We start from the raw sequence: 21,960 nt of genomic DNA, 5'->3' as shown, positions 1-21,960 counted from the left end.
GATGGTAATGATAATACCAAAAACATCAGCTAGTTTGCTAGACCAACAAAGACAATGAAGTATTAATAAGAAAGAAATACAAATATTTAGAGTTTATCCTCTACTGCCATCATGTGGTCGTTCCATGTAGCAACAACCTTAAACAGGATGGGTTATGGTTTCATAATAGAAGAAAGTCAAACACTAATTTACGTGTAACTTAAGGGTTGTTTCAAGTTAGAAAGTTACTCATGACTTTATATGTGTGTATTTGTGACAGATTGGACTCACTCATTGCATGATAGATAGGCTTGTGTTTCCCCTGTAACCTAACAGAACACATGGTCGCGATTTTCCCAGGAGGCTGCATCCTGGCATCGATTATGAACCAGGAGCGAGCGAAGGTCGCCCATTGCTGAGAGAGGAAAGAGAGACAGAATGGGTTTAATAAACTGTGTGGCATGGAATTATCACAGGTATAATAGTATGACAAACAACAGACACACAAAGCATTTTTCACTGAAGACATTTTGACATCTTAGCAGGAAAGGCACAGGTGGAGATACTAAAATTAATTATGTCTGGATTCCATTTAGATTTAGATTAAGGGTCCTTGTATTGTCTATGCTAGTTAGCTGTCACACTCTCATGACTTTTTAATACAAAAGAGTCTTTGTTAATGTTATTCATAACACCTGTGCTTCTTCTTTTATGACTAGTCAAAATGTCTGCTGTAAAAAGGCGTTAGACTGGTTCGCAGCTTGTTTCTAGTTTGAAGCCATTTATTATACAGACAGAGCATTTCTATCACAGAAATTTCTATCACAGAAAAATGTATAGTGGTGCTGTATTCTTCCTGTAACAAACTGACGACTCCATAACTGACTCAATGAATATGCAATTAAAACTCAGCCTAATCCAAATAAACCCCAATGAATTATCTGAGTGGACCAAACACCATCATCACCATCATCATGTATCACTGCTGGTCTATTCAAGTTCTCTGCTCTTTACATTAACCACATTTAAAGAAAGGGTTAAGTATCATAATAAATAAATTCTAGTTTAAATTAAAAGATTCATGGTGTGTGTGTATTTGTTGATGTTTGACAGGTTTTAAGATCCACAACTAAAAGCTGCAGTGTTCCCTTTACATTCATTCAGGAGTGGTAGACCCCCACTGTAAAAACATTACCACCACAGCTAGACAGAATGGGAAATTGAACATTACAATCTAGATGTAGAAGAATATTTAACCAATATTAAGGCTGCAAACCACTTTTAGCACTAGAGACAGAATTAAGATCAGGGATGAATGTGGACCAAATACCAAAATCATGTGGATGTGTCAAAATAATGGTGGGATAATACTTTCAGGGATTTGCTAAAAAATCTAAATTCCATGATTCTTGATTTCCATGTTATTTTCACACTTCAATTTTTAGGGCTGGGCTCACACACCCACAGGTCTAAAATGAATGTAGTCTATTCTGCTGTTAATAAGTAATTGCTAGCCACGGATCATCTAAAACAATGCTTCAAGCGAGTATAATTTGACATGGTGGTCTCAAGACGTTATTTGAATTTTAACAAGGGCTGACAAGAAATAACACAGGACTCGTGGGAATGTCTCTAACTGCTGAGAGCAGTCCACTTGTTGTAATGAGGTTAAACAATACAAATCTATCTATACACACCGTGGCTAGCTCGTTAGCTAGCAGCGTATTAGTGAGTGATGTCCTGTCTTAACGTTACAGTAACCGGCACACACTTAACGGTCACATTGTGAGATAAAAAGAAGATAATGTAATGCATAATGTGTATAGTTACCTGGGCAGATCTGGAGAAACTTGACATTTCTGATACTATGCTAGCACATCCTCAACATATTTGACCCTCAACGTGAGTGACGGTCCGTTTGGTAATTTTACTCGGTTGAAACAAGATTTTAGACTTTTTTTTTTTTTTTTTTACCTTTATCTAGGTCGTATAGCAAAATGTACCTTTATTTTATAGTCACACTAACGTTTAAAAGCGGTACATCTCAATGACAACCTTTCAATAAATCAATAATTATCATCTCAGCATTTATTTATCTATTTATCTGTCGAGAATTAGTTTCTACACGGTCCTATTTTGGCGTCGTACCTTACGTAGTTGCCGCACTTCCTTCCAACGACCGAAAGAGAGCGGGGAAATTTGACGGAAAACGTGCATTGCTTCAAAGTTACATTAGTTTAGACTTTTGTATCCATTAGAAAACGTGTACTTTGCGGCTGTTTGTTGAAAAGGATTCATTCATCGAAACATTATCCATCTGACCTGCTGTCCTGAGCCAACATGAGAACTTTAGAGGAGGTTCAGGCCACTCTGGAGATCGCCAAGCTGAAAGAGGAGGATCTACAGAAAACAATTCACTGCCTGTCCTTCGGGGAAAATGTTTCGTCTGCAGACTACTGCCTGATGGAGCTGGACGACACGCTGGTCAAACACATAGAAGCTGGCCAAAGGTAAGGTATTAATAATGTGAATTAATGTGCCTAATAAGTCTGTATACGATGAAACACACCAACGTTATTGGTTATGCTTTTGTGTTCTCTGTTCTTCTGTCTAGTCATAAAGTCGTATCTTTTCAGCATCGATGAATCAGTAGATAATAGATAGATGGATACATAGATGGATGTACCTTATTGATGCCCAATTGGGACAATTCTGAAACAACAAATACAAGAGTTAGACATGTTCAGAGTGCTTGTTTATCTGACAACACTCCAAAACTGTTGATTGTTGAAAGTAACTTTATTGACAGTGATGTAAAACATAATGAACATATGAACTACTGACTTTTATTTCTTTATTTTTGTTGATGTTGTGGGTGTGGGTAACTGACAGCTGTTTTCTCTGTTTCCAGTCTGGTGATTCGAGGGGATAAAGATGAGCGTGCTGTTCTCTGCAGTGGTGACAAGACCTATGATCTAAAGATGGCCGACACATCCAACATGCTGCTGTTTTTACCAGGATGCAGAACACCAGACCAGCTAACTAACAGCCAGGAAAGCTCTCATGTGGTGCACACTCAGGTATGGAAACAATACACACAGAAATACCTCCCTGGTATACTGCAACACCCACATAAACAGACACAACCTACTGGGTGCATTATGCATATATAACAGTTTCTTTTGTGTGACCCACACTCACTTAAAATATCCTACTTCTTTGATGCATTGATCTCTGTTTTATTGTGGTGTTACTTACTTTTGTCAACCTGTTTTATTCATACTATTGTCTTTTTATTTATATTCGTAATTGGCTTTGAAATATTTGCTTTGATTTGTCTGTCATTGTTTTGCCCTGTATTATCTATATAACACACTTTATAATCCTGTTTTAAAAAGTGCTATATAAATAAAGTTATTTTGATTTTTCTGTTGTAGATCTGGGGATTTTGTAACAGCTACTGGGAACTGAGGAAACAGCGTCCTAAACTGAAGAAACTGAGGAAGCTTTTAATGGAAAATTCTTATGAAGGACCTTGTTTAGGAGGGCAGGAGGAGAATACAGAAAACAGGGTAAAAACATCTTATACAGTGAATACATTAATCACTATATCCTGTTGGACTATGTATGGTATATGGCAGTATACCAGTATCTGTTGGTCAGTGGTTTCCTGTGCTCCTCTGTTACCAGTACACAATGCAGGATCTGTTGGAGAGGATTCAGGCCAGTGAAGAGGAGCTGAAGACCCACTTAGAGACCATCCATGCCTGTCAGATAGATGGTAAACAGTGACACATTTGAATAATAGCTAACTAAACATTATTGTTATTATTAAAGTTGAGGTTCAAAATCATTCAAATCACCACCATCAATGTAGTGCTCTCAGGAGGTACAGTTCAGGAAAGATGCTTTTCTAAATAAAGTGTTTCTCTCTTAGCCCCACTGAGCTAAAACTAAATATTATACTTAATATAAATATCAAAACACATACCTACCAGATGTTGAGAGAGAGTATCTTTTCTGTCCTCCAGGCTACTGGCGTGTGCTGGACTTTGACTACGAGATGAAGCTGCTCGGTCATGTGACTCAGCTGGTGGATTCTGAGTCATGGTCCTTTGACAAGGTTCCCCTTAAAACTAGTCTGGAAGAGTTAGGTCCACTGGAACCCAAGTAAGTCTATGCCAAGTCTCATGTTCATGCAACAAGAAAAGCTAAATATTGACGGTTTAGAGTTTATTTTTAGTCATGCTGAGACTTTGGAAACAAAAAACTCCCCAAATAACAAAAATAATGAGCATCTAATATGAGACTGGAAAGGTTTTATAATAGATGCTCATTCAGGTTCTAATAATTTCTCCTCTGTCTTTCACAGAGAGATGATCGAGCACTGTTTGAACTGCTATGGGAGACGCTATACTGAAAACGGTAAAGTAAAACAATCACTGAAGACTCAAAACTTCAGTCCTACACAACCTGAAACTACAGTGCTAACATCTATGAATCCTCCTCCCTTTCAATAGATGAAGTTTTTTATGCACTACATGAGGATAAAGTGTGTCAGGGAGTGGCACTGCTGCTGCTGCAGAATGCTGTCAAGTTCAACCTGAGGGAGTTTCAGGAAGTCTGGCAGCAGAGCGTCCCAGACGGCATGAGCACAAGACTGGACCAGCTAAAGGTTAGACTGTAACCTTCATAACCTTCATATACTGCACTAGTTTTCTTTCTTTTCTTTATTACAGTTACAGTAAAAGCAGTGTGATTGGGTACAGGTTATTTCTTTGACATATAGAAGATTAACTGAGAGATGTCAACACTTTTCTTTTTTCTAGGACATACAGGAAATATGACTATAAAACCACTAAAATCAACCTCTCATCTTTTCCTCTTATCTTAATAATTTTTTTCTCTTTCAAGCCAGTTTGCTTTTCATGAGTCATTCTGAGGGTCAAAACAGCCACAAATAGTCTTGCTCTTGTATTAAAACACCCACTTGCTGCAGCTGTTTCTCTCTGCTGGTTCCCACTGACTTCTCTTGAGAAACTGACTGTAGTGCTGACAACGTTGTAAATCTTCCAGAGTGTCGCCCTGTTGGACCGCACGTCCCGTCCAGAGACCATCTGCCTGCTGAGGGTGGAGGATCTCCCAGAGGACACGCTAGAGCGCTTCAACCACCTCTTCACGCTCAGAGAGAAATGGACAGAAGATGACATCACACCATACATACAGTAGGTGTCATCAGTTTAGGAAATTATCATAATTATCATAAAAACCAAAGGTACGTGAATTTGTCCTGCTGACATTAGTTCAGAATCAAATCAAGTAAGTAATAGATTATAAACTCTTCTCCTCGTTCAGGGACCTGTGTGGAGAGAAACAGACCACTGGAGCCCTCCTGACCAAATATGCTCGATCCTCAATGCAAAATGGCATCAAGGTCTTCAACTCCAGAAGGCCTGTGGCGACATGAACATGTCCACTGTACATTTATTGAACTCACTTTTGGAAATTAATGTGGTTTTGCAATTGTCAAATTATTTTCATATCATAATGCCTTTAAAATAACCTGTTGTGATTATAGGTATTCGACAGTACGCTGTCTTGCAGCACTTCAGCTATCTTGTAAAGTGTATGATAAAAATACAATAAAACACTTAAAATTCAAATGCTAGTAAGTTTTTGTCACTAAAACCAAGTGATTTGTTATCTGACCTGTTATTTGTATATGTCTGCTTAAAAAAAAATACATGTTGGTAATAAAATTAATTGTGCATAATACTATCATATAGCTGGTTTTCTCATCATTCTATCATCTTTAATTTACCTGATTTGGACAAGCACCAGGAGATGGACACACAAACAGGTACTTACTAGGCGCTGTGCTGGAGGTTGTCCACAAGGTGACAGCCTTGGTTCATAAATGCAGTATAAGCTTCACACAATAGGCTCGTTCGAGATGAGCCAGGCCTGCGCAGAATCGATCACCGGATTCGCGGCTTATTCCGGTCATTCAAAGTACAGTGAACATGATACATAATATGCCACAATGGTTAATGTTCCGTGACGTAGATTTTATATGAAGTAATGGATTATTGTGTTCTCCTATTAAGGAAAACCTGTCAGTAAGTATTGTTTGGTTGGTTGGCTCAAAGTTCTGCCATCGATTAGTCAGACTGGCTACAGTGGCTGGGCTAGCATTAGCCATGTTAGCTGAGGCTAGCTCTTTCATTAACTTTGAGTAGTTTATAACAGTCTTTCAATGGCATAACAGTCTCAAGCGGCACATACCGCCATGTGTCGGTGAAATACCAGTGGCATAACAGCGGCATACCACTCCACGGATCGGTACACCAGTCTAGGGATCGGTATATACCGCTGAGCAGCAATCGACATACCTTCGGCCACTTTTCGATCACGGCGTCACTCCAGTCAACACTGTTCGCAATGTCGTCGCTCAGAGCTAGACACGCAAATTGCTCTGTTGTTGGTTGTAAAAATCAACATAAGTGCCTATATTCTGTCCCAGCTACAGAAGAGCAGAAGAGACAGTGGTTGCGTTTCATTTTCAACGACAACGTGCCGGCTACGGTTTCTGTAAGTTTGTTTGTGTGTGCTAACCACTTCACATCGGACTGCTTCAGTAACGAGGGTCAGTACAAAGCTGGCTTTGCCTCGACACTGACCCTCGTAAAAGGATCAGTCCCAACCATACGGGACCCAGCAGCTGCACCCGAGCCACAGGTAAGTGTCGCCACGTGTTGATAGTATTTACAGTTGCCTACGAGTATGGTGACGTCAGCTTGAAATTGGCTAACTAGTTAGCTCCGCTTCGGTCCGCTATGCAACGGCGTTTGAAGCGAGTTTAATGTTAATAATATTACGAGGGAGCTTGGTTGTCACAGTAAAAAGTCTGGAAACATGTGCAGACTGGAGACAGAGACTATGCGAACAGTGTCCAAGGGTTTGGAGACTGTTGGAGACAAACGCAGCTTTCGCTAGCTGTGTTTAGATGTTACCTGTTGCAGGTCAGTGGGGGATGGGAGCCGGGTGGTTGTGTTGGGGAGTGGGGAGTCTCTCATGTAATGGTGGACAACACACAAATTCCTGAGTGTTGGTTTATTAAGCTTATACAACCAGCTGAACGACAGCATCTCGGCGAGCCATAGCGATACATCCACTGTAAACATTAGCGCATGCTACCGCTAGTGTAAACGGCATCCTCTCCCGGAGAGGGGCGTGTAGCAGCGCACGCGCTGACAGACGGAGCTCATTAGCATTAAAGGTGCAGGCACAGAAACAGCCTGCTCTCAGTAGAGCTCACTTGAGCGACTTTCAGACAGCTGAAGTTCAGGACCACGGCTGGGTTTGGGGCAATACATTTTGAATACAGTGTTGTTGGACCTCTGACAGCTGTGTGAAATTGATGAAAAACAGTATAATATGGGACCTTTTAAAGCTGGACTATACAATTGATCGCGAAAAAAATCAGAAGATTAATCAATAATGCAAATAATCATTACTCAAATACTGAACTTGGAAGAAATGCCACTGTAGTGCCGAGAAGAGACTGCTTGCCGAAAAACGACTGCCCCCGATGGGAACGCGCATCAGTTCAGAGGAAGTGGGCGTAGGTCTACTACGGGTCAGCTGGCAGACGCAGCACCGAGAGAAATGTTTTTTTTTACGGTGCAGTCCTGTAGCCCAAGTGAAGAGGCTACGGAAAAAGAACGGCGCATATAAAAAAAGTAACCTGATGTTTCCATAATGTAGGCTAGTTGTCAACAATTGATGAGGGTAGATGCTTTACCTTGCCACTTTTATTGTTGTTGTTGTTGTTATCGTTGTTGCAATGTGATTTTACACCGCTTTGATCTATAAATAAAGTCATAATTCAATATCCCTGTTTCAGTGATTTATAACGAGGATTAGGAAATCAATGCAGAAAAGAATGCAGGAGTGTTTCCACGTCACATTAGATAGCAATCATATAACACATACTGAGAAATTAGTAAGTGCTATCAGAGGTGGGCAATAACGATTTACATTTACTTCATTACATTTACTTAAGTAACTTTTTGGATAACTTGTACTTTTAAGAGCATAATTATGAATACAATAATGCAGTATATATAGAACTGTAGGCTAACTGTAACGGATTGCCTTTACATTCTGCATAACATTCTCTGTGTTTGCCAGGTGCATGTACAGTGAATTTGGTCAATATCACTCCTTGCAATAAGGACTTACAGGGTGCAGTCACTTTTCGGCAGGGCCTGCCGAAAAGTGACTGCACCCTGTAACTCTGGATTGGGAGGGGTTACATTGTCTGTCTTTTCAGCATTAATAGTAGAGGAAACCAGGTGCACGTACAGTGAATTTGGTCAATATCACTCCTTGCAATAAGGACTTACAGGGTGCAGTCACTTTTCGGCAGGGCCTGCCGAAAAGTGACTGCACCCTGACAGAGACATGCCTGACAGAGGCCTGCCGAAAAGTGACTGCACCCTATAACTCTGGATTGGGAGGTGTTGCATTCTCTGTCTTTTCAGCATTAATAGTAGAGGAAACCAGGTGCATGTACAGTGAATTTGGTCAATATCACTCCTTGCAATAAGGACTTACAGGGTGCAATCACTTTTCGGCAGGGCCTGCCGAAAAGTGACTGCACCCTGTAACTCTGGATTGGGAGGGGTAACATTCTCTGTCTTTTCAGCATTAATAGTAGAGGAAACCAGGTGCATGTACAGTGAATTGGGTCAATATCACTCCTTGCAATCCAGAGTTACAGGGTGCAGTCACTTTTCGGCAGGGCCTGCCGAAAAGTGACTGCACCCTGACAGAGACATGCCTGACAGAGGCCTGCCGAAAAGTGACTGCACCCTGTAACTCTGGATTGGGAGGTGTTGCATTCTCTGTCTTTTCAGCATTAATAGTAGAGGAAACCAGGTGCATGTACAGTGAATTTGGTCAATATCACTCCTTGCAATAAGGACTTACAGGGTGCAGTCACTTTTCGGCAGGGCCTGCCGAAAAGTGACTGCACCCTGTAACTCTGGATTGGGAGGGGTTACATTGTCTGTCTTTTCAGCATTAATAGTAGAGGAAACCAGGTGCATGTACAGTGAATTTGGTCAATATCACTCCTTGCAATCCAGAGTTACAGGGTGCAGTCACTTTTCGGCAGGGCCTGCCGAAAAGTGACTGCACCCTGTAACTCTGGGTTGGGAGGGGTTACATTGTCTGTCTTTTCAGCATTAATAGTAGAGGAAACCAGGTGCATGTACAGTGAATTTGGTCAATATCACTCCTTGCAATAAGGACTTACAGGGTGCAGTCACTTTTCGGCAGGGCCTGCCGAAAAGTGACTGCACCCTGTAACTCTGGATTGGGAGGGGTTACATTGTCTGTCTTTTCAGCATTAATAGTAGAGGAAACCAGGTGCATGTACAGTGAATTTGGTCAATATCACTCCTTGCAATCCAGAGTTACAGGGTGCAGTCACTTTTTGGCAGGGCCTGCCGAAAAGTGACTGCACCCTATAACTCTGGATTGGGAGGGGTTGCATTCTCTGTCTTTTCAGCATTAATAGTAGAGGAAACCAGGTGCATGTACAGTGAATTGGGTCAATATCACTCCTTGCAATCCAGAGTTACAGGGTGCAGTCACTTTTCGGCAGGGCCTGCCGAAAAGTGACTGCACCCTGACAGAGACATGCCTGACAGAGGCCTGCCGAAAAGTGACTGCACCCTGTAACTCTGGATTGGGAGGTGTTGCATTCTCTGTCTTTTCAGCATTAATAGTAGAGGAAACCAGGTGCATGTACAGTGAATTTGGTCAATATCACTCCTTGCAATAAGGACTTACAGGGTGCAGTCACTTTTCGGCAGGGCCTGCCGAAAAGTGACTGCACCCTGTAACTCTGGATTGGGAGGGGTTACATTGTCTGTCTTTTCAGCATTAATAGTAGAGGAAACCAGGTGCATGTACAGTGAATTTGGTCAATATCACTCCTTGCAATCCAGAGTTACAGGGTGCAGTCACTTTTCGGCAGGGCCTGCCGAAAAGTGACTGCACCCTGTAACTCTGGGTTGGGAGGGGTTACATTGTCTGTCTTTTCAGCATTAATAGTAGAGGAAACCAGGTGCATGTACAGTGAATTTGGTCAATATCACTCCTTGCAATAAGGACTTACAGGGTGCAGTCACTTTTCGGCAGGGCCTGCCGAAAAGTGACTGCACCCTGTAACTCTGGATTGGGAGGGGTTACATTGTCTGTCTTTTCAGCATTAATAGTAGAGGAAACCAGGTGCATGTACAGTGAATTTGGTCAATATCACTCCTTGCAATCCAGAGTTACAGGGTGCAGTCACTTTTTGGCAGGGCCTGCCGAAAAGTGACTGCACCCTATAACTCTGGATTGGGAGGGGTTGCATTCTCTGTCTTTTCAGCATTAATAGTAGAGGAAACCAGGTGCATGTACAGTGAATTTGGTCAATATCACTCCTTGCAATCCAGAGTTACAGGGTGCAGTCACTTTTTGGCAGGGCCTGCAGAAAAGTGACTGCACCCTGACAGAGACATGCCTGACAGAGGCCTGCCGAAAAGTGACTGCACCCTATAACTCTGGATTGGGAGGTGTTGCATTCTCTGTCTTTTCAGCATTAATAGTAGAGGAAACCAGGTGCATGTACAGTGAATTTGGTCAATATCACTCCTTGCAATCCAGAGTTACAGGGTGCAGTCACTTTTCGGCAGGGCCTGCCGAAAAGTGACTGCACCCTGTAACTCTGGGTTGGGAGGGGTTACATTGTCTGTCTTTTCAGCATTAATAGTAGAGGAAACCAGGTGCATGTACAGTGAATTTGGTCAATATCACTCCTTGCAATAAGGACTTACAGGGTGCAGTCACTTTTCGGCAGGGCCTGCCGAAAAGTGACTGCACCCTGTAACTCTGGATTGGGAGGGGTTACATTCTCTGTCTTTTCAGCATTAATAGTAGAGGAAACCAGGTGCATGTACAGTGAATTTGGTCAATATCACTCCTTGCAATCCAGAGTTACAGGGTGCAGTCACTTTTTGGCAGGGCCTGCCGAAAAGTGACTGCACCCTGACAGAGACATGCCTGACAGAGGCCTGCCGAAAAGTGACTGCACCCTATAACTCTGGATTGGGAGGGGTTACATTCTCTGTCTTTTCAGCATTAATAGTAGAGGAAACCAGGTGCACGTACAGTGAATTTGGTCAATATCACTCCTTGCAATAAGGACTTACAGGGTGCAGTCACTTTTCGGCAGGGCCTGCCGAAAAGTGACTGCACCCTGTAACTCTGGATTGGGAGGGGTTACATTCTCTGTCTTTTCAGCATTAATAGTAGAGGAAACCAGGTGCACGTACAGTGAATTTGGTCAATATCACTCCTTGCAATCCAGAGTTACAGGGTGCAGTCACTTTTCGGCAGGGCCTGCCGAAAAGTGACTGCACCCTGACAGAGACATGCCTGACAGAGGCCTGCCGAAAAGTGACTGCACCCTGTAACTCTGGATTGGGATTAATAGTAGAGGAAACCAGGTGCACGTACAGTGAATTTGGTCAATATCACTCCTTGCAATAAGGATTTACAGGGTGCAGTCACTTTTCGGCAGGGCCTGCCGAAAAGTGACTGCACCCTGTAACTCTGGATTGAGAGGGGTTACATTCTCTGTCTTTTCAGCATTAATAGTAGAGGAAACCAGGTGCACGTACAGTGAATTTGGTCAATATCACTCCTTGCAATAAGGACTTACAGGGTGCAGTCACTTTTCGGCAGGGCCTGCCGAAAAGTGACTGCACCCTATAACTCTGGATTGGGAGGTGTTGCATTCTCTGTCTTTTCAGCATTAATAGTAGAGGAAACCAGGTGCATGTACAGTGAATTTGGTCAATATCACTCCTTGCAATAAGGACTTACAGGGTGCAGTCACTTTTCGGCAGGGCCTGCCGAAAAGTGACTGCACCCTGTAACTCTGGATTGAGAGGGGTTACATTCTCTGTCTTTTCAGCATTAATAGTAGAGGAAACCAGGTGCACGTACAGTGAATTTGGTCAATATCACTCCTTGCAATAAGGACTTACAGGGTGCAGTCACTTTTCGGCAGGGCCTGCCGAAAAGTGACTGCACCCTATAACTCTGGATTGGGAGGTGTTGCATTCTCTGTCTTTTCAGCATTAATAGTAGAGGAAACCAGGTGCATGTACAGTGAATTTGGTCAATATCACTCCTTGCAATAAGGACTTACAGGGTGCAGTCACTTTTCGGCAGGGCCTGCCGAAAAGTGACTGCACCCTGTAACTCTGGATTGGGAGGGGTTACATTGTCTGTCTTTTCAGCATTAATAGTAGAGGAAACCAGGTGCATGTACAGTGAATTGGGTCAATATCACTCCTTGCAATCCAGAGTTACAGGGTGCAGTCACTTTTCGGCAGGGCCTGCCGAAAAGTGACTGCACCCTGACAGAGACATGCCTGACAGAGGCCTGCCGAAAAGTGACTGCACCCTGTAACTCTGGATTGGGAGGGGTTACATTCTCTGTCTTGTCAGCATTAATAGTAGAGGAAACCAGGTGCATGTACAGTGAATTTGGTCAATATCACTCCTTGCAATCCAGAGTTACAGGGTGCAGTCACTTTTCGGCAGGGCCTGCCGAAAAGTGACTGCACCCTGTAACTCTGGGTTGGGAGGGGTTACATTCTCTGTCTTTTCAGCATTAATAGTAGAGGAAACCAGGTGCATGTACAGTGAATTTGGTCAGTATCACTCCTTGCAATAAGGACTTACAGGGTGCAGTCACTTTTCGGCAGGGCCTGCCGAAAAGTGACTGCACCCTGTAACTCTGGATTGGGAGGGGTTACATTGTCTGTCTTTTCAGCATTAATAGTAGAGGAAACCAGGTGCATGTACAGTGAATTTGGTCAATATCACTCCTTGCAATAAGGACTTACAGGGTGCAGTCACTTTTCGGCAGGGCCTGCCGAAAAGTGACTGCACCCTGTAACTCTGGATTGGGAGGGGTTACATTTTCTGTCTTTTCAGCATTAATAGTAGAGGAAACCAGGACTTACAGGGTGCAGTCACTTTTCGGCAGGGCCTGCCGAAATGTGACTGCACAGTGACACAGTGATATTGACCAAATTCACTGTACGTGCACCTGGCAAACACAGAGAATGTTATGCAGAATGTAAAGGCAATCTGTTACAGTTAGCCTACAGTTCTATATATACTGCATTATTGTATTCATAATTATGCTCTTAAAAGTACAAGTTATCCAAAAAGTTACTTAAGTAAATGTAATGAAGTAAATGTAAATCGTTATTACCCACCTCTGATAGCACTTACTAATTTCTCAGTATGTGTTATATGATTGCTATCTAATGTGACGTGGAAACACTCCTGCATTCTTTTCTGCATTGATTTCCTAATCCTCGTTATAAATCACTGAAACAGGGATATTGAATTATGACTTTATTTATAGATCAAAGCGGTGTAAAATCACATTGCAACAACGATAACAACAACAACAACAATAAAAGTGGCAAGGTAAAGCATCTACCCTCATCAATTGTTGACAACTAGCCTACATTATGGAAACATCAGGTTACTTTTTTTATCTGCGCCGTTCTTTTTCCGTAGCCTCTTCACTTGGGCTACAGGACTGCACAGTAAAAAAAACATTTCTCTCGGTGCTGCGTCTGCCAGCTGACCCGTAGTAGACCTACGCCCACTTCCTCTGAACTGATGCGCGTTCCCGTCGGGGGCAGTCGTTTTTTGGCAAGCAGTCTCTTCTCAGCACTACACCACCACAAAGATAATTCACTGTTCCTCCACCTTCGCTCAGCTATGCCATTCTCCCTTGTAATCTTTGGGCTGAGCAGGTGGTATATTGCAGCTATTACATACAAATCAAGGGAAACATGGAGCAGGTAACACTACACTGCCAAGTTTAAGTTATGGTATGAATCTTGTGTTCTGTGCCTCAGAGCTCTGAATTATACTTTTCTTTCACTTAAAACAGAGTTGTGAATATTTATAATTGAGGAGTCTGAATTCAAGCCAGGCAGACATAGAGAACGAATAGTATGGTCTGTAGTTTGGGCTAAATACAGGTTAAACACCCATTAAACATTCTGCTTGAATCACATGATGAATGAAGAGACAATTCATCTCTGATCCCAAAGAAGATGCATTCTGTAAATCATAATGGTATAAACACAGAAGCACATTTAAGAAATGCAACGTCTAATGTTGATGCGTGCATGTGGTTTTCTACAGATCATGCGTGTTTAAGTGCAGTGTGTGTATGTGTGACTCAGTCAGTGTTCAACATCCAGACTGTGTGTCTTTCCTAACATAACAGTCTGCATGTGAATGAGTGTTACTGGCACATGAGGAAGAGCTCAATGGAAGCTAGAAAACACAGACGCACATCTGTGTTTCCATCATGACTTTATCTGCATTGGCTGGCTGACTAACAGTGACATCACCCATGGGTAGTGCTGACTTATCAGTCGGTGGTTTAAAGAGATCCCAGCTGTGTGTGTGTTCTGAATCTGCTGTGTTGGTCTGCATGATATATTCTTTACTTCCTCTCCTTTTTTTTTTTTAACTTTTAACCCATCATTCCACCTCCTACTTCTCCATTCCACCTTCCTCTTCTTTCTCCATGCTATGATGTCTCATTTGTCGTCATTTTCTCTCATCTTATTCCTCTTTCTGTCAAAGAAACTTCATGACATTCAAAATTCAAAGTATTAAAGCAGAAGAGCAAATGGGAGTAACAGTGGTAAGCAATGATTCATACTTAATTTGTTGTATTACAACACTTCAATGATTTAAAAAAAAAGTAAAATCTTACAGAACAACAGTTAAGCAGGATGCAGGCAGGAATTATAATCTTTAAAACATCTACTACAACTATCTAAAAACAGAATAAAAAATACATAAAAATATAGCCTGTAAAGATGAGGTTGTTCTTTTTAATAACACTAGAAACAGACAGAAGCACTCATAATTTGGACAGATCCACACAGTTTCTCACACAGTATAGCTCAAAGCCCTGGGCTACAACATTATTTAAATCTGTCAGGTCTTTATTTGAAAACAAAGTACAACAGTAGTCCATCACAAGCTCACTGATTTTGCTCATAGATCGATGTAATAATAACTAAAAATTTTCCCCCAAAATATTAAAACATTAACTTTTCATGCCGATAAAGAGATGGATTTTTTCTCTCACTTATATACAGTATATTGCAAGATGGAGAGTTATCTGCCTTTTTTTTAAATTTCTCAGGGAATAATGACTCGATCCTGATGAAAAATCAGGCATATGCTTATTTAGGTGGTTGGTATCTATGAGTGGGTACAAATAGGGAACTGTTGGGCTTTGGCAGAGGTATGTTTTCTTTTGGTTTAGATAAGATAAAAAAAAAGTTGTATAAAGTCTTTTGTGGCTCAAGAGGAAGCTGCATGCAATCTGATAAATTGCTTCCAGTAATGCCACTCGTTGGCTTAGTTGCATTGTGGGTAATGTAGGCACCAGGTTATGAAAGTAAGAAGAATGTGTGGAATTTAAAAGGTGATATCTCTGGTTCTGCTGTATCGATTTTAATCATTTGTTTCTAACCTGGCGCCTACATTACCCACAATGCAATTTAGCCACTGAGTGACATCACTGGGAGCTATTTATTAGATTACATGAAGCTTCCTCTGGAGCCACAAAAGACTTTATACTACTTTTTTTTCACATATGCAGTAATACACCCCAAGACCTGTGAACACAATTTAATGTGTACAATTGATGGAGGTGCCCTTTAATGAGGCAGACAGGATTAATGAGTAGGATTTAATCTGTGGTTCACACTCCGCAGCAGTAGTTGGCGGTAATGCATGTAATACGCTTGTTGTCTACCGCCGTTAAAAACCAAGAAGAAGAAAAGGAGGAAGACAACAAACTTGACCGGTTAGCGGAGCTCTGTAACCGTGAGGCGGTACATTTTTCTCCCCACGGTCACTCTCAGGCTCCGCACAAGTGAAGAGCTCGATCAGCGCGATTAGCCATGTCCAGAAGACGCTGTATATTTCGATGCAAAACAAAATTCCCTTTGAATGGACTCCCAAAGGATGAAGAAGTTAAGACTCAGTGGTTGCAGTTTATTTTTAAGTCTAACACAATTCCTCAGCAGTACAGCCCCAAGCTTGTACTGTGTTCCCATCATTTTACCGAGGACTGCTTTGAAAACCATGCACAGTTCAAAGCTGGATACAGTAAACGGCTGATCCTGAAAGAAGGAGCTGTTCCCACTGTGTTGGGCAGCGTCAAATCTGGAGAGTCAGGATCACAACCTGTGAGTAACGTGACCAAAACATGGCTCGGTTGTGTTTAAAATAAACAAGGTAGCTGCTACTGAGTGTTCAAGAGCTCTTAGCTAGTTTAATCTCAAGATGTACACCCAGAGCTAGCTAGCTAAATGTAGCCGTGTTAGCATTTTTGGCTCCATACAGAACACCTGCCCCCCGTTAACACCACCCACCAGTACACGATCCTTTTTCACATCAGTGGCGCCGTCTTGGGTTAAAAAGTGGGGGGACAAAAATGTAATGTTGGATGACATCCTCTCATAAGGAAACTGCGTGCTCCAGCTGTGTTGTTGTTGTTGTTCTTCTTCTTCTCGCTCTTTATTTTGGGGCTTATAACAGATAACCTCACCCAGCCAAACTGGACAAAAATGAGCTGAGTTGTAATTAACACTTTACATACTGCTGTTTTCAGATCCAAAAATCCGTTTTTGTGCAAAACCCTAGATCTCCCATTGGAAACTGGGTCAGAGGTCATGTTGTCTGGCAGAAAGCAAACTTTATTTTTAAAAATTGAGTTATCTGCTTTTGCAAACAAAGTCTTCTGAACTCGTCTGCTGTGAAACTACTAGAGGATGTTAATTCCTCTGACTCACTGCTTTGTTCCTGATGCCTCTTCCTCTCTTCATTCACTCTACAGCTTGATCGACAACCACAACTCTCAATGAGGCAGGCAGAAGGGGCCAACTTTGATGGGTGTTCGCAAACAGCAGCCAACCAATCCAGCATAGTATGTCTTTATAGGATGTAATGGTGGAAGTATGGTGATATTATATATGTACATTTTCTTACAACCCCAATTCCAATCCATTGGTCTAGCATTGGACTCAGACAACACTACTGGGATAAACAGTTAAAAAACAGTAAAAACAAATGTTAAAATCAAGCAGAACCAGAGATATCGCCTTATTAATTCCACCCACCCTGCTTTCTTTTCAAAACCTGTCATCTATATTACCTACAATGCAATTTAGTCTCTGAGTGACATCACTTGAGGCAATTTATCAGATTACATGCAGTTTCCTTTAGAGCCACAAAAGGGTTTAGATTACTTTTTCACATACATGTATGCAGAAGTACTCCCCAAGACCTGTAAACACATGTATTGTGTAAAATATGGTGGTGTTACCCTTTAAATGTGCGTAGTGTTCACACAAACCACTACAAAGCAGAGTATTAGGTGCTGTGGTCAAGTGTACCAGTGAAATGTTACTTACTCGCTCTTTACTGCGGGTAAATTATCTGTCATCAGTATCGGACAAAAAATCCATATGGTGCATCCTCAGTGTGAGGTCAGGACTGTAAAAACATAGTGACCAGGTTACATCGCTATCTCTGTCTTGCTCTTCTACTCTTGGGCTGTGTCATGTATGTAGAGCTGCAGGACCGTGTGTCTGTTTGACCAAGGGCAGGGCTGAGCTATACACACACACGCAGAGCGAAGATGCCACAGCAGACAGGATGAAGTGTGCACTCCTTCTGCATTTACACAAAATCCGACAATGCAGCACTCTCCCACAGGGTTGTGTGCTAGTGTATATTTTTGCTGTGAAACAATCAAAAAAAGTTTTTTTCTCTGATTCATTGCTTTGTTCCTGCTAACGGCACTCCCTCTCTTCATTCACTCTACAGCTCGCTCAACCATCGCTGCTCTTGCTGAGCCAGGGAGAAGGAGCCAACTTTGATGGGAGTTTACAAACAGCAACCAACAAATCCTGCATTGTAAGCTTTTATAGGATAAGTCTGGTGCTATTATGTAAAGAACTTAAGTGCTGTGAAACAATCAGAATATGTTTTATTTCTCCGATTCACTGCTTTATTCCTAAGGCCTCTCCCTCTCTTCACTCACTCTACAGTTTGCTCGACCACCACTACTCTCGCTGAGTCAAGCAGAAGGGGCCAACTTTGATGGGTGTTTACAAACGGCAACCAACAAATCCAGCATAGTATGTCTTGATTGATATTATGTTTTTTTCTTTCTTTCTTTCAGAATGTTTTATTTATCTGATTCACTGCTTTGTTCCTACTAATGCAACTCCCTCTCTTTACTCACTCTACAGTTCACTCAACCACCACTGCTTTTACTGAGCCGAGGAGAAGGGGCCAACTTCCAGTTGTTGCAAACAGCAACCAACCAATCCTGCATAGTAAGCCTTTATAGGATAAGTCTGTTGGTATTATAGATGTATTTTTTCTTACAACCACAATTAAAAAAATGTTGGCATGTTTTGTGAAATGTAAATGAAAACAGAATGCAGTCATTTGCAAACTAATGCTATTTTCTATCAGGTTGACTTCACTCAAATTGTGTTGTCTAAATGATATTTGTGACAATGGATGCATTAAGTGTTGTTGCGTGTGTAACTGTTTAGAGCACCGCTGCCGGCACCTGTCCAATTTCACCGACTGTCAGAGACGTCGCCTGCCAGACTGACCCTCCAAAGAGAATATCTGTCGGCACACAGCTCTCCATGAAAACTCTGCAGAGTCACTTCCGCAGTAAAGGTTTGTAGTACTACATATCATCAACTCGTGCATAGAATTATTTCAGTTTTGCCTTTTCTTACTTTAATAGTAAGTATGCTCATTCATATTGTTACTGTAGACACAACTAACAAGATTACTGATTTCTTTGTGCATTGAAGGTATCCAGGCGAGAGCAGCCAGCAAAGATTGCGGCGTGTGCACCCTCACCTTTCCTTTGGACAGTCCATTACTGTTCCTCCAACCAACAATAGTAAAGAGACCATCCAAGAGACCTCGACTCAGCCTTACAGATGAAGGGGAAGGCCCTTGCTTGTCTATGGTGGTTAATGAATCAGAGGATTCAATATGACTCTGTGGACTCTGTCACTGTCTTAGGATAGCAGCTGTGTCTTGTTTTTTTTACTGTCAGGGATCCTCTCCGTGAAGAGGAGTTAGTGTATGAGAGATTAGTGGGTGGAACAAAGAAAAATGTTGAAATCTTTGATTATTACCATCTGATATTCATGGCAGTACATGTTTTAATATCCCTGGATCACCAGAGTAAAGGAAGTATGCAAACAAGATCACATCAACTGCCTTCAGCTGCTCCAGTGGAATGGTTTAATAATTGACAACTTGACTCAAGTTCACTAAACGTCTTCCGGCTACTAAGAAAAGGGGGGTGGGGAGGGTGTGTTTGTGGTCTGCCTGTGTGAAGGTTCAAATGTTTTTGTGTTCTTTTGATTTCAGTTCCTTTACTACAAGTTACACCACAATGTTTGTCTAGACAGAAGTGGAGAAGGTGTTCGGACCAGTTAATGACAACCAGAACCACAAAGATAGAAACATACAAATACTTATTTTCACTACAATCCATTGAAACAGAGATGCAGTGGCTCCATATAGTTTCACGCCATTACCGCAAAGCAAGGGATGGTAAGTCAATATTTCAACAGCAGGGTTCAGTTTCAGCTCAGTATGGTCTTTACAGAATCAAGTCTGTTCATCGACTCTGTTTCTTGTCAAATGTATAAGAAGCAGTTAATTACAGTTCCACAAAGATTTTAATGTAGCTTTTGTGTGAAGCTACTGGTAATGTGTGTCACAATGTTGACTGCATGAAAACTGATTTCACTGTCAACGGGTAAATTGTCGGTACCGTCATAAAGCTGGATCCTGGTATAGGAAAGATGTATATACTCATACAGGTTTGGTAGATGTAGTGTAATAATAAAAAAAAACTTCAGATATACTAATTATGTGCTGTTATGTCTATTTTATTCTGTATTTGGTTGTTGTTTTCAGGGTTTACTGACTTGCATTATGTAACAGTCCAAAGAGGGAATCTCAGGGGTCTGTTTCCCAAAACATCTTAACATTAAGATGACCTTACTTTTTTTAACTTCATAGGTCAGGAACTGTGTGGAAGACACAAGGTCAAGGACATACAACAAATGTTATTGTAAACACCCAACTGGAGTATGAACACTGTAATCAGCCAAAATCCAGTGACCATGTGCTACTGAAGCATCAGTTAAGGAACTACATATTCTAAAATCTTTGGAAGGCATAATAGAAAATAAGACAGTAGTTGTTTATTATGATGCATCTTGGTATCGTATTGGTTCTTTATTGGTCATTATAAAGCACTTACAAATGTCTTATTCTGCCTGACCATATGCTACAACTACCAGGCCAAGGAAAATGGAAATTCAAACAAAATGAAACATACAAAGTGAATTGGCATTGCGCTGCAGCTTTTCCACAAGGTGGCGGCCTATGCTCATAAATTCAGCATAAGCTAACACTAACTGTACAGTTAGTACTGTTGTGTGCTGAATTCAAATGACATGTATTTGCAACACAAGATCCTTAATAATAAATGATTCATAAAAGTGTTTTGATAAACTGACCTGTGTTATGTCATACGGTTGTTAAAAACCATCAGGTTTGTGCAGCATGGATCCCAATCTCAGTCACGATTAGTGAACAGTAAAGTATTAAGTATTTATTTTAATCACCAAATATTGTTTTCAGTAATTTTTTTAAATAAAAATCTGTTTTCCAGCTTCTCAAATGTAAATATGTTCTTGTTATCTCTTTCTCTCCTGTGATAGTAAACAAGACATTAGAAGATGTCACCATGGGCTCTGCAAACTTGTAATGGGCATTTTTTTTCTCTTTGCCTACATTACTGGAGAATAAATAATCGAGAAAATACTAGATTAATTGCTAATGAAAACAAACATTAATCACACATTCTACTTGTAAAGAAAAGATGCCATAAAAAACACAATTCATCCCCCTACTTCACTCAACAGTGCTGTTCTTACTTGGCTGCTCTCAAACAAAGCTGAGCTGGGGGGTATATTGCAGCTATTATGTACAAATCAAGGGTATTTTTTGTTAAAAAGAAATCTAATGTAACAATTCACTTATTTGCACAATAATTGCATTCTCTAGATAGTAGAAAGGGGGTCACCATGCTGTCTGCTTCAGTGTGCCTAAAGTTCACTTAAGTTACAATGTCATGCAGCAGATCCAGATCATCAAAGGAAACCTGGCCTCATTTTGACCACGTGATTTCCAACAGTCCTGTCCGTCTGACGTCTGTCTAATGTTGATGCGTGCATGTTTCTACTGATCAGGTCAGCAGCATGTATGTGTGACTCAGTGAGTGTTTAACATCCAGACTGTGTGTTTATTCCTTAACATCACTGTCTGCATGTGAATCAGTGTTACTGGCACATGAGGAAGAGTTCAGTAGAAACAAGCTGAAAGCTACACAGCTTTGTTTCAACACAGACTCACACCTACACACGCACATCTTTGTTTTCCATCATGCTTTATCTGCACTGGCTGGTTGACTCACCCTGACATCACCCGTGGGGAGTGCTGACTTCTCAGTTCACAGGGGGAAGAGATCCCAGCTGTGTGTGTGTGTGTTTCGTATCTGTTGTGTTGGTCTGCATAGTTCCCACATAATGATGAATTCATACTTCCTCTCCTTTGTATAATCTTTTTCCTTTTTTTGACTCTTCACCCATCATGCCACCTCCTACTTCTCCATTCCTCTTCCTCTGTCTCCTTTCTATGAACTAGACTTTATCTTCACTCATCTTCCTCTTT

General features: G+C 41.4%; 3 protein-coding genes across 3 annotated transcripts in view; 2 read left to right on the top strand and 1 right to left on the bottom strand.

Moving 5' to 3' along the window:
• mrpl13 (mitochondrial ribosomal protein L13) overlaps nt 1–1,910 on the bottom strand; it is a 13,538-nt gene extending 11,628 nt beyond the window's left edge. Inside the window, exons 1-2 of the mRNA XM_073484530.1 lie at nt 1,810–1,910; nt 271–394 (exon numbers count right to left, since the gene is read on the bottom strand). Of these exons, the coding sequence (XP_073340631.1) occupies nt 271–394; nt 1,810–1,836 (151 nt within the window). The 5' untranslated portion in view covers nt 1,837–1,910. The remainder of the gene's footprint in view (nt 1–270; nt 395–1,809) is intronic.
• A 234-nt stretch (nt 1,911–2,144) lies between these two features.
• On the top strand, nt 2,145–5,751 carry dscc1 (DNA replication and sister chromatid cohesion 1). The gene is made up of 9 exons (XM_073486154.1): nt 2,145–2,489; nt 2,891–3,059; nt 3,417–3,551; nt 3,670–3,760; nt 4,011–4,149; nt 4,352–4,404; nt 4,500–4,654; nt 5,056–5,204; nt 5,335–5,751. The coding sequence occupies exons 1-9, from the start codon at nt 2,320–2,322 to the stop codon at nt 5,444–5,446; spliced, it is 1,173 nt and encodes a 390-aa protein (XP_073342255.1). The 5' UTR covers nt 2,145–2,319; the 3' UTR covers nt 5,447–5,751.
• An 873-nt stretch (nt 5,752–6,624) lies between these two features.
• LOC141012630 (uncharacterized) lies at nt 6,625–20,087 on the top strand. The gene is made up of 7 exons (XM_073486155.1): nt 6,625–6,717; nt 17,006–17,095; nt 17,998–18,087; nt 18,222–18,311; nt 18,426–18,512; nt 18,738–18,870; nt 19,011–20,087. Exons 2-7 carry the CDS (start codon nt 17,030–17,032, stop codon nt 19,199–19,201), a joined length of 657 nt encoding a protein of 218 aa, XP_073342256.1. The 5' UTR covers nt 6,625–6,717; nt 17,006–17,029; the 3' UTR covers nt 19,202–20,087.
• Nucleotides 20,088–21,960: the final 1,873 nt, after the last annotated feature.

Source organism: Pagrus major, chromosome 17 (assembly GCF_040436345.1).
Source record: "Pagrus major chromosome 17, Pma_NU_1.0".
In the NCBI taxonomy this organism is placed as follows: domain Eukaryota; kingdom Metazoa; phylum Chordata; class Actinopteri; order Spariformes; family Sparidae; genus Pagrus; species Pagrus major.
Note: the sequence above shows the minus strand (reverse complement) of the source record. Positions and strands in the feature narration are given on the sequence as shown.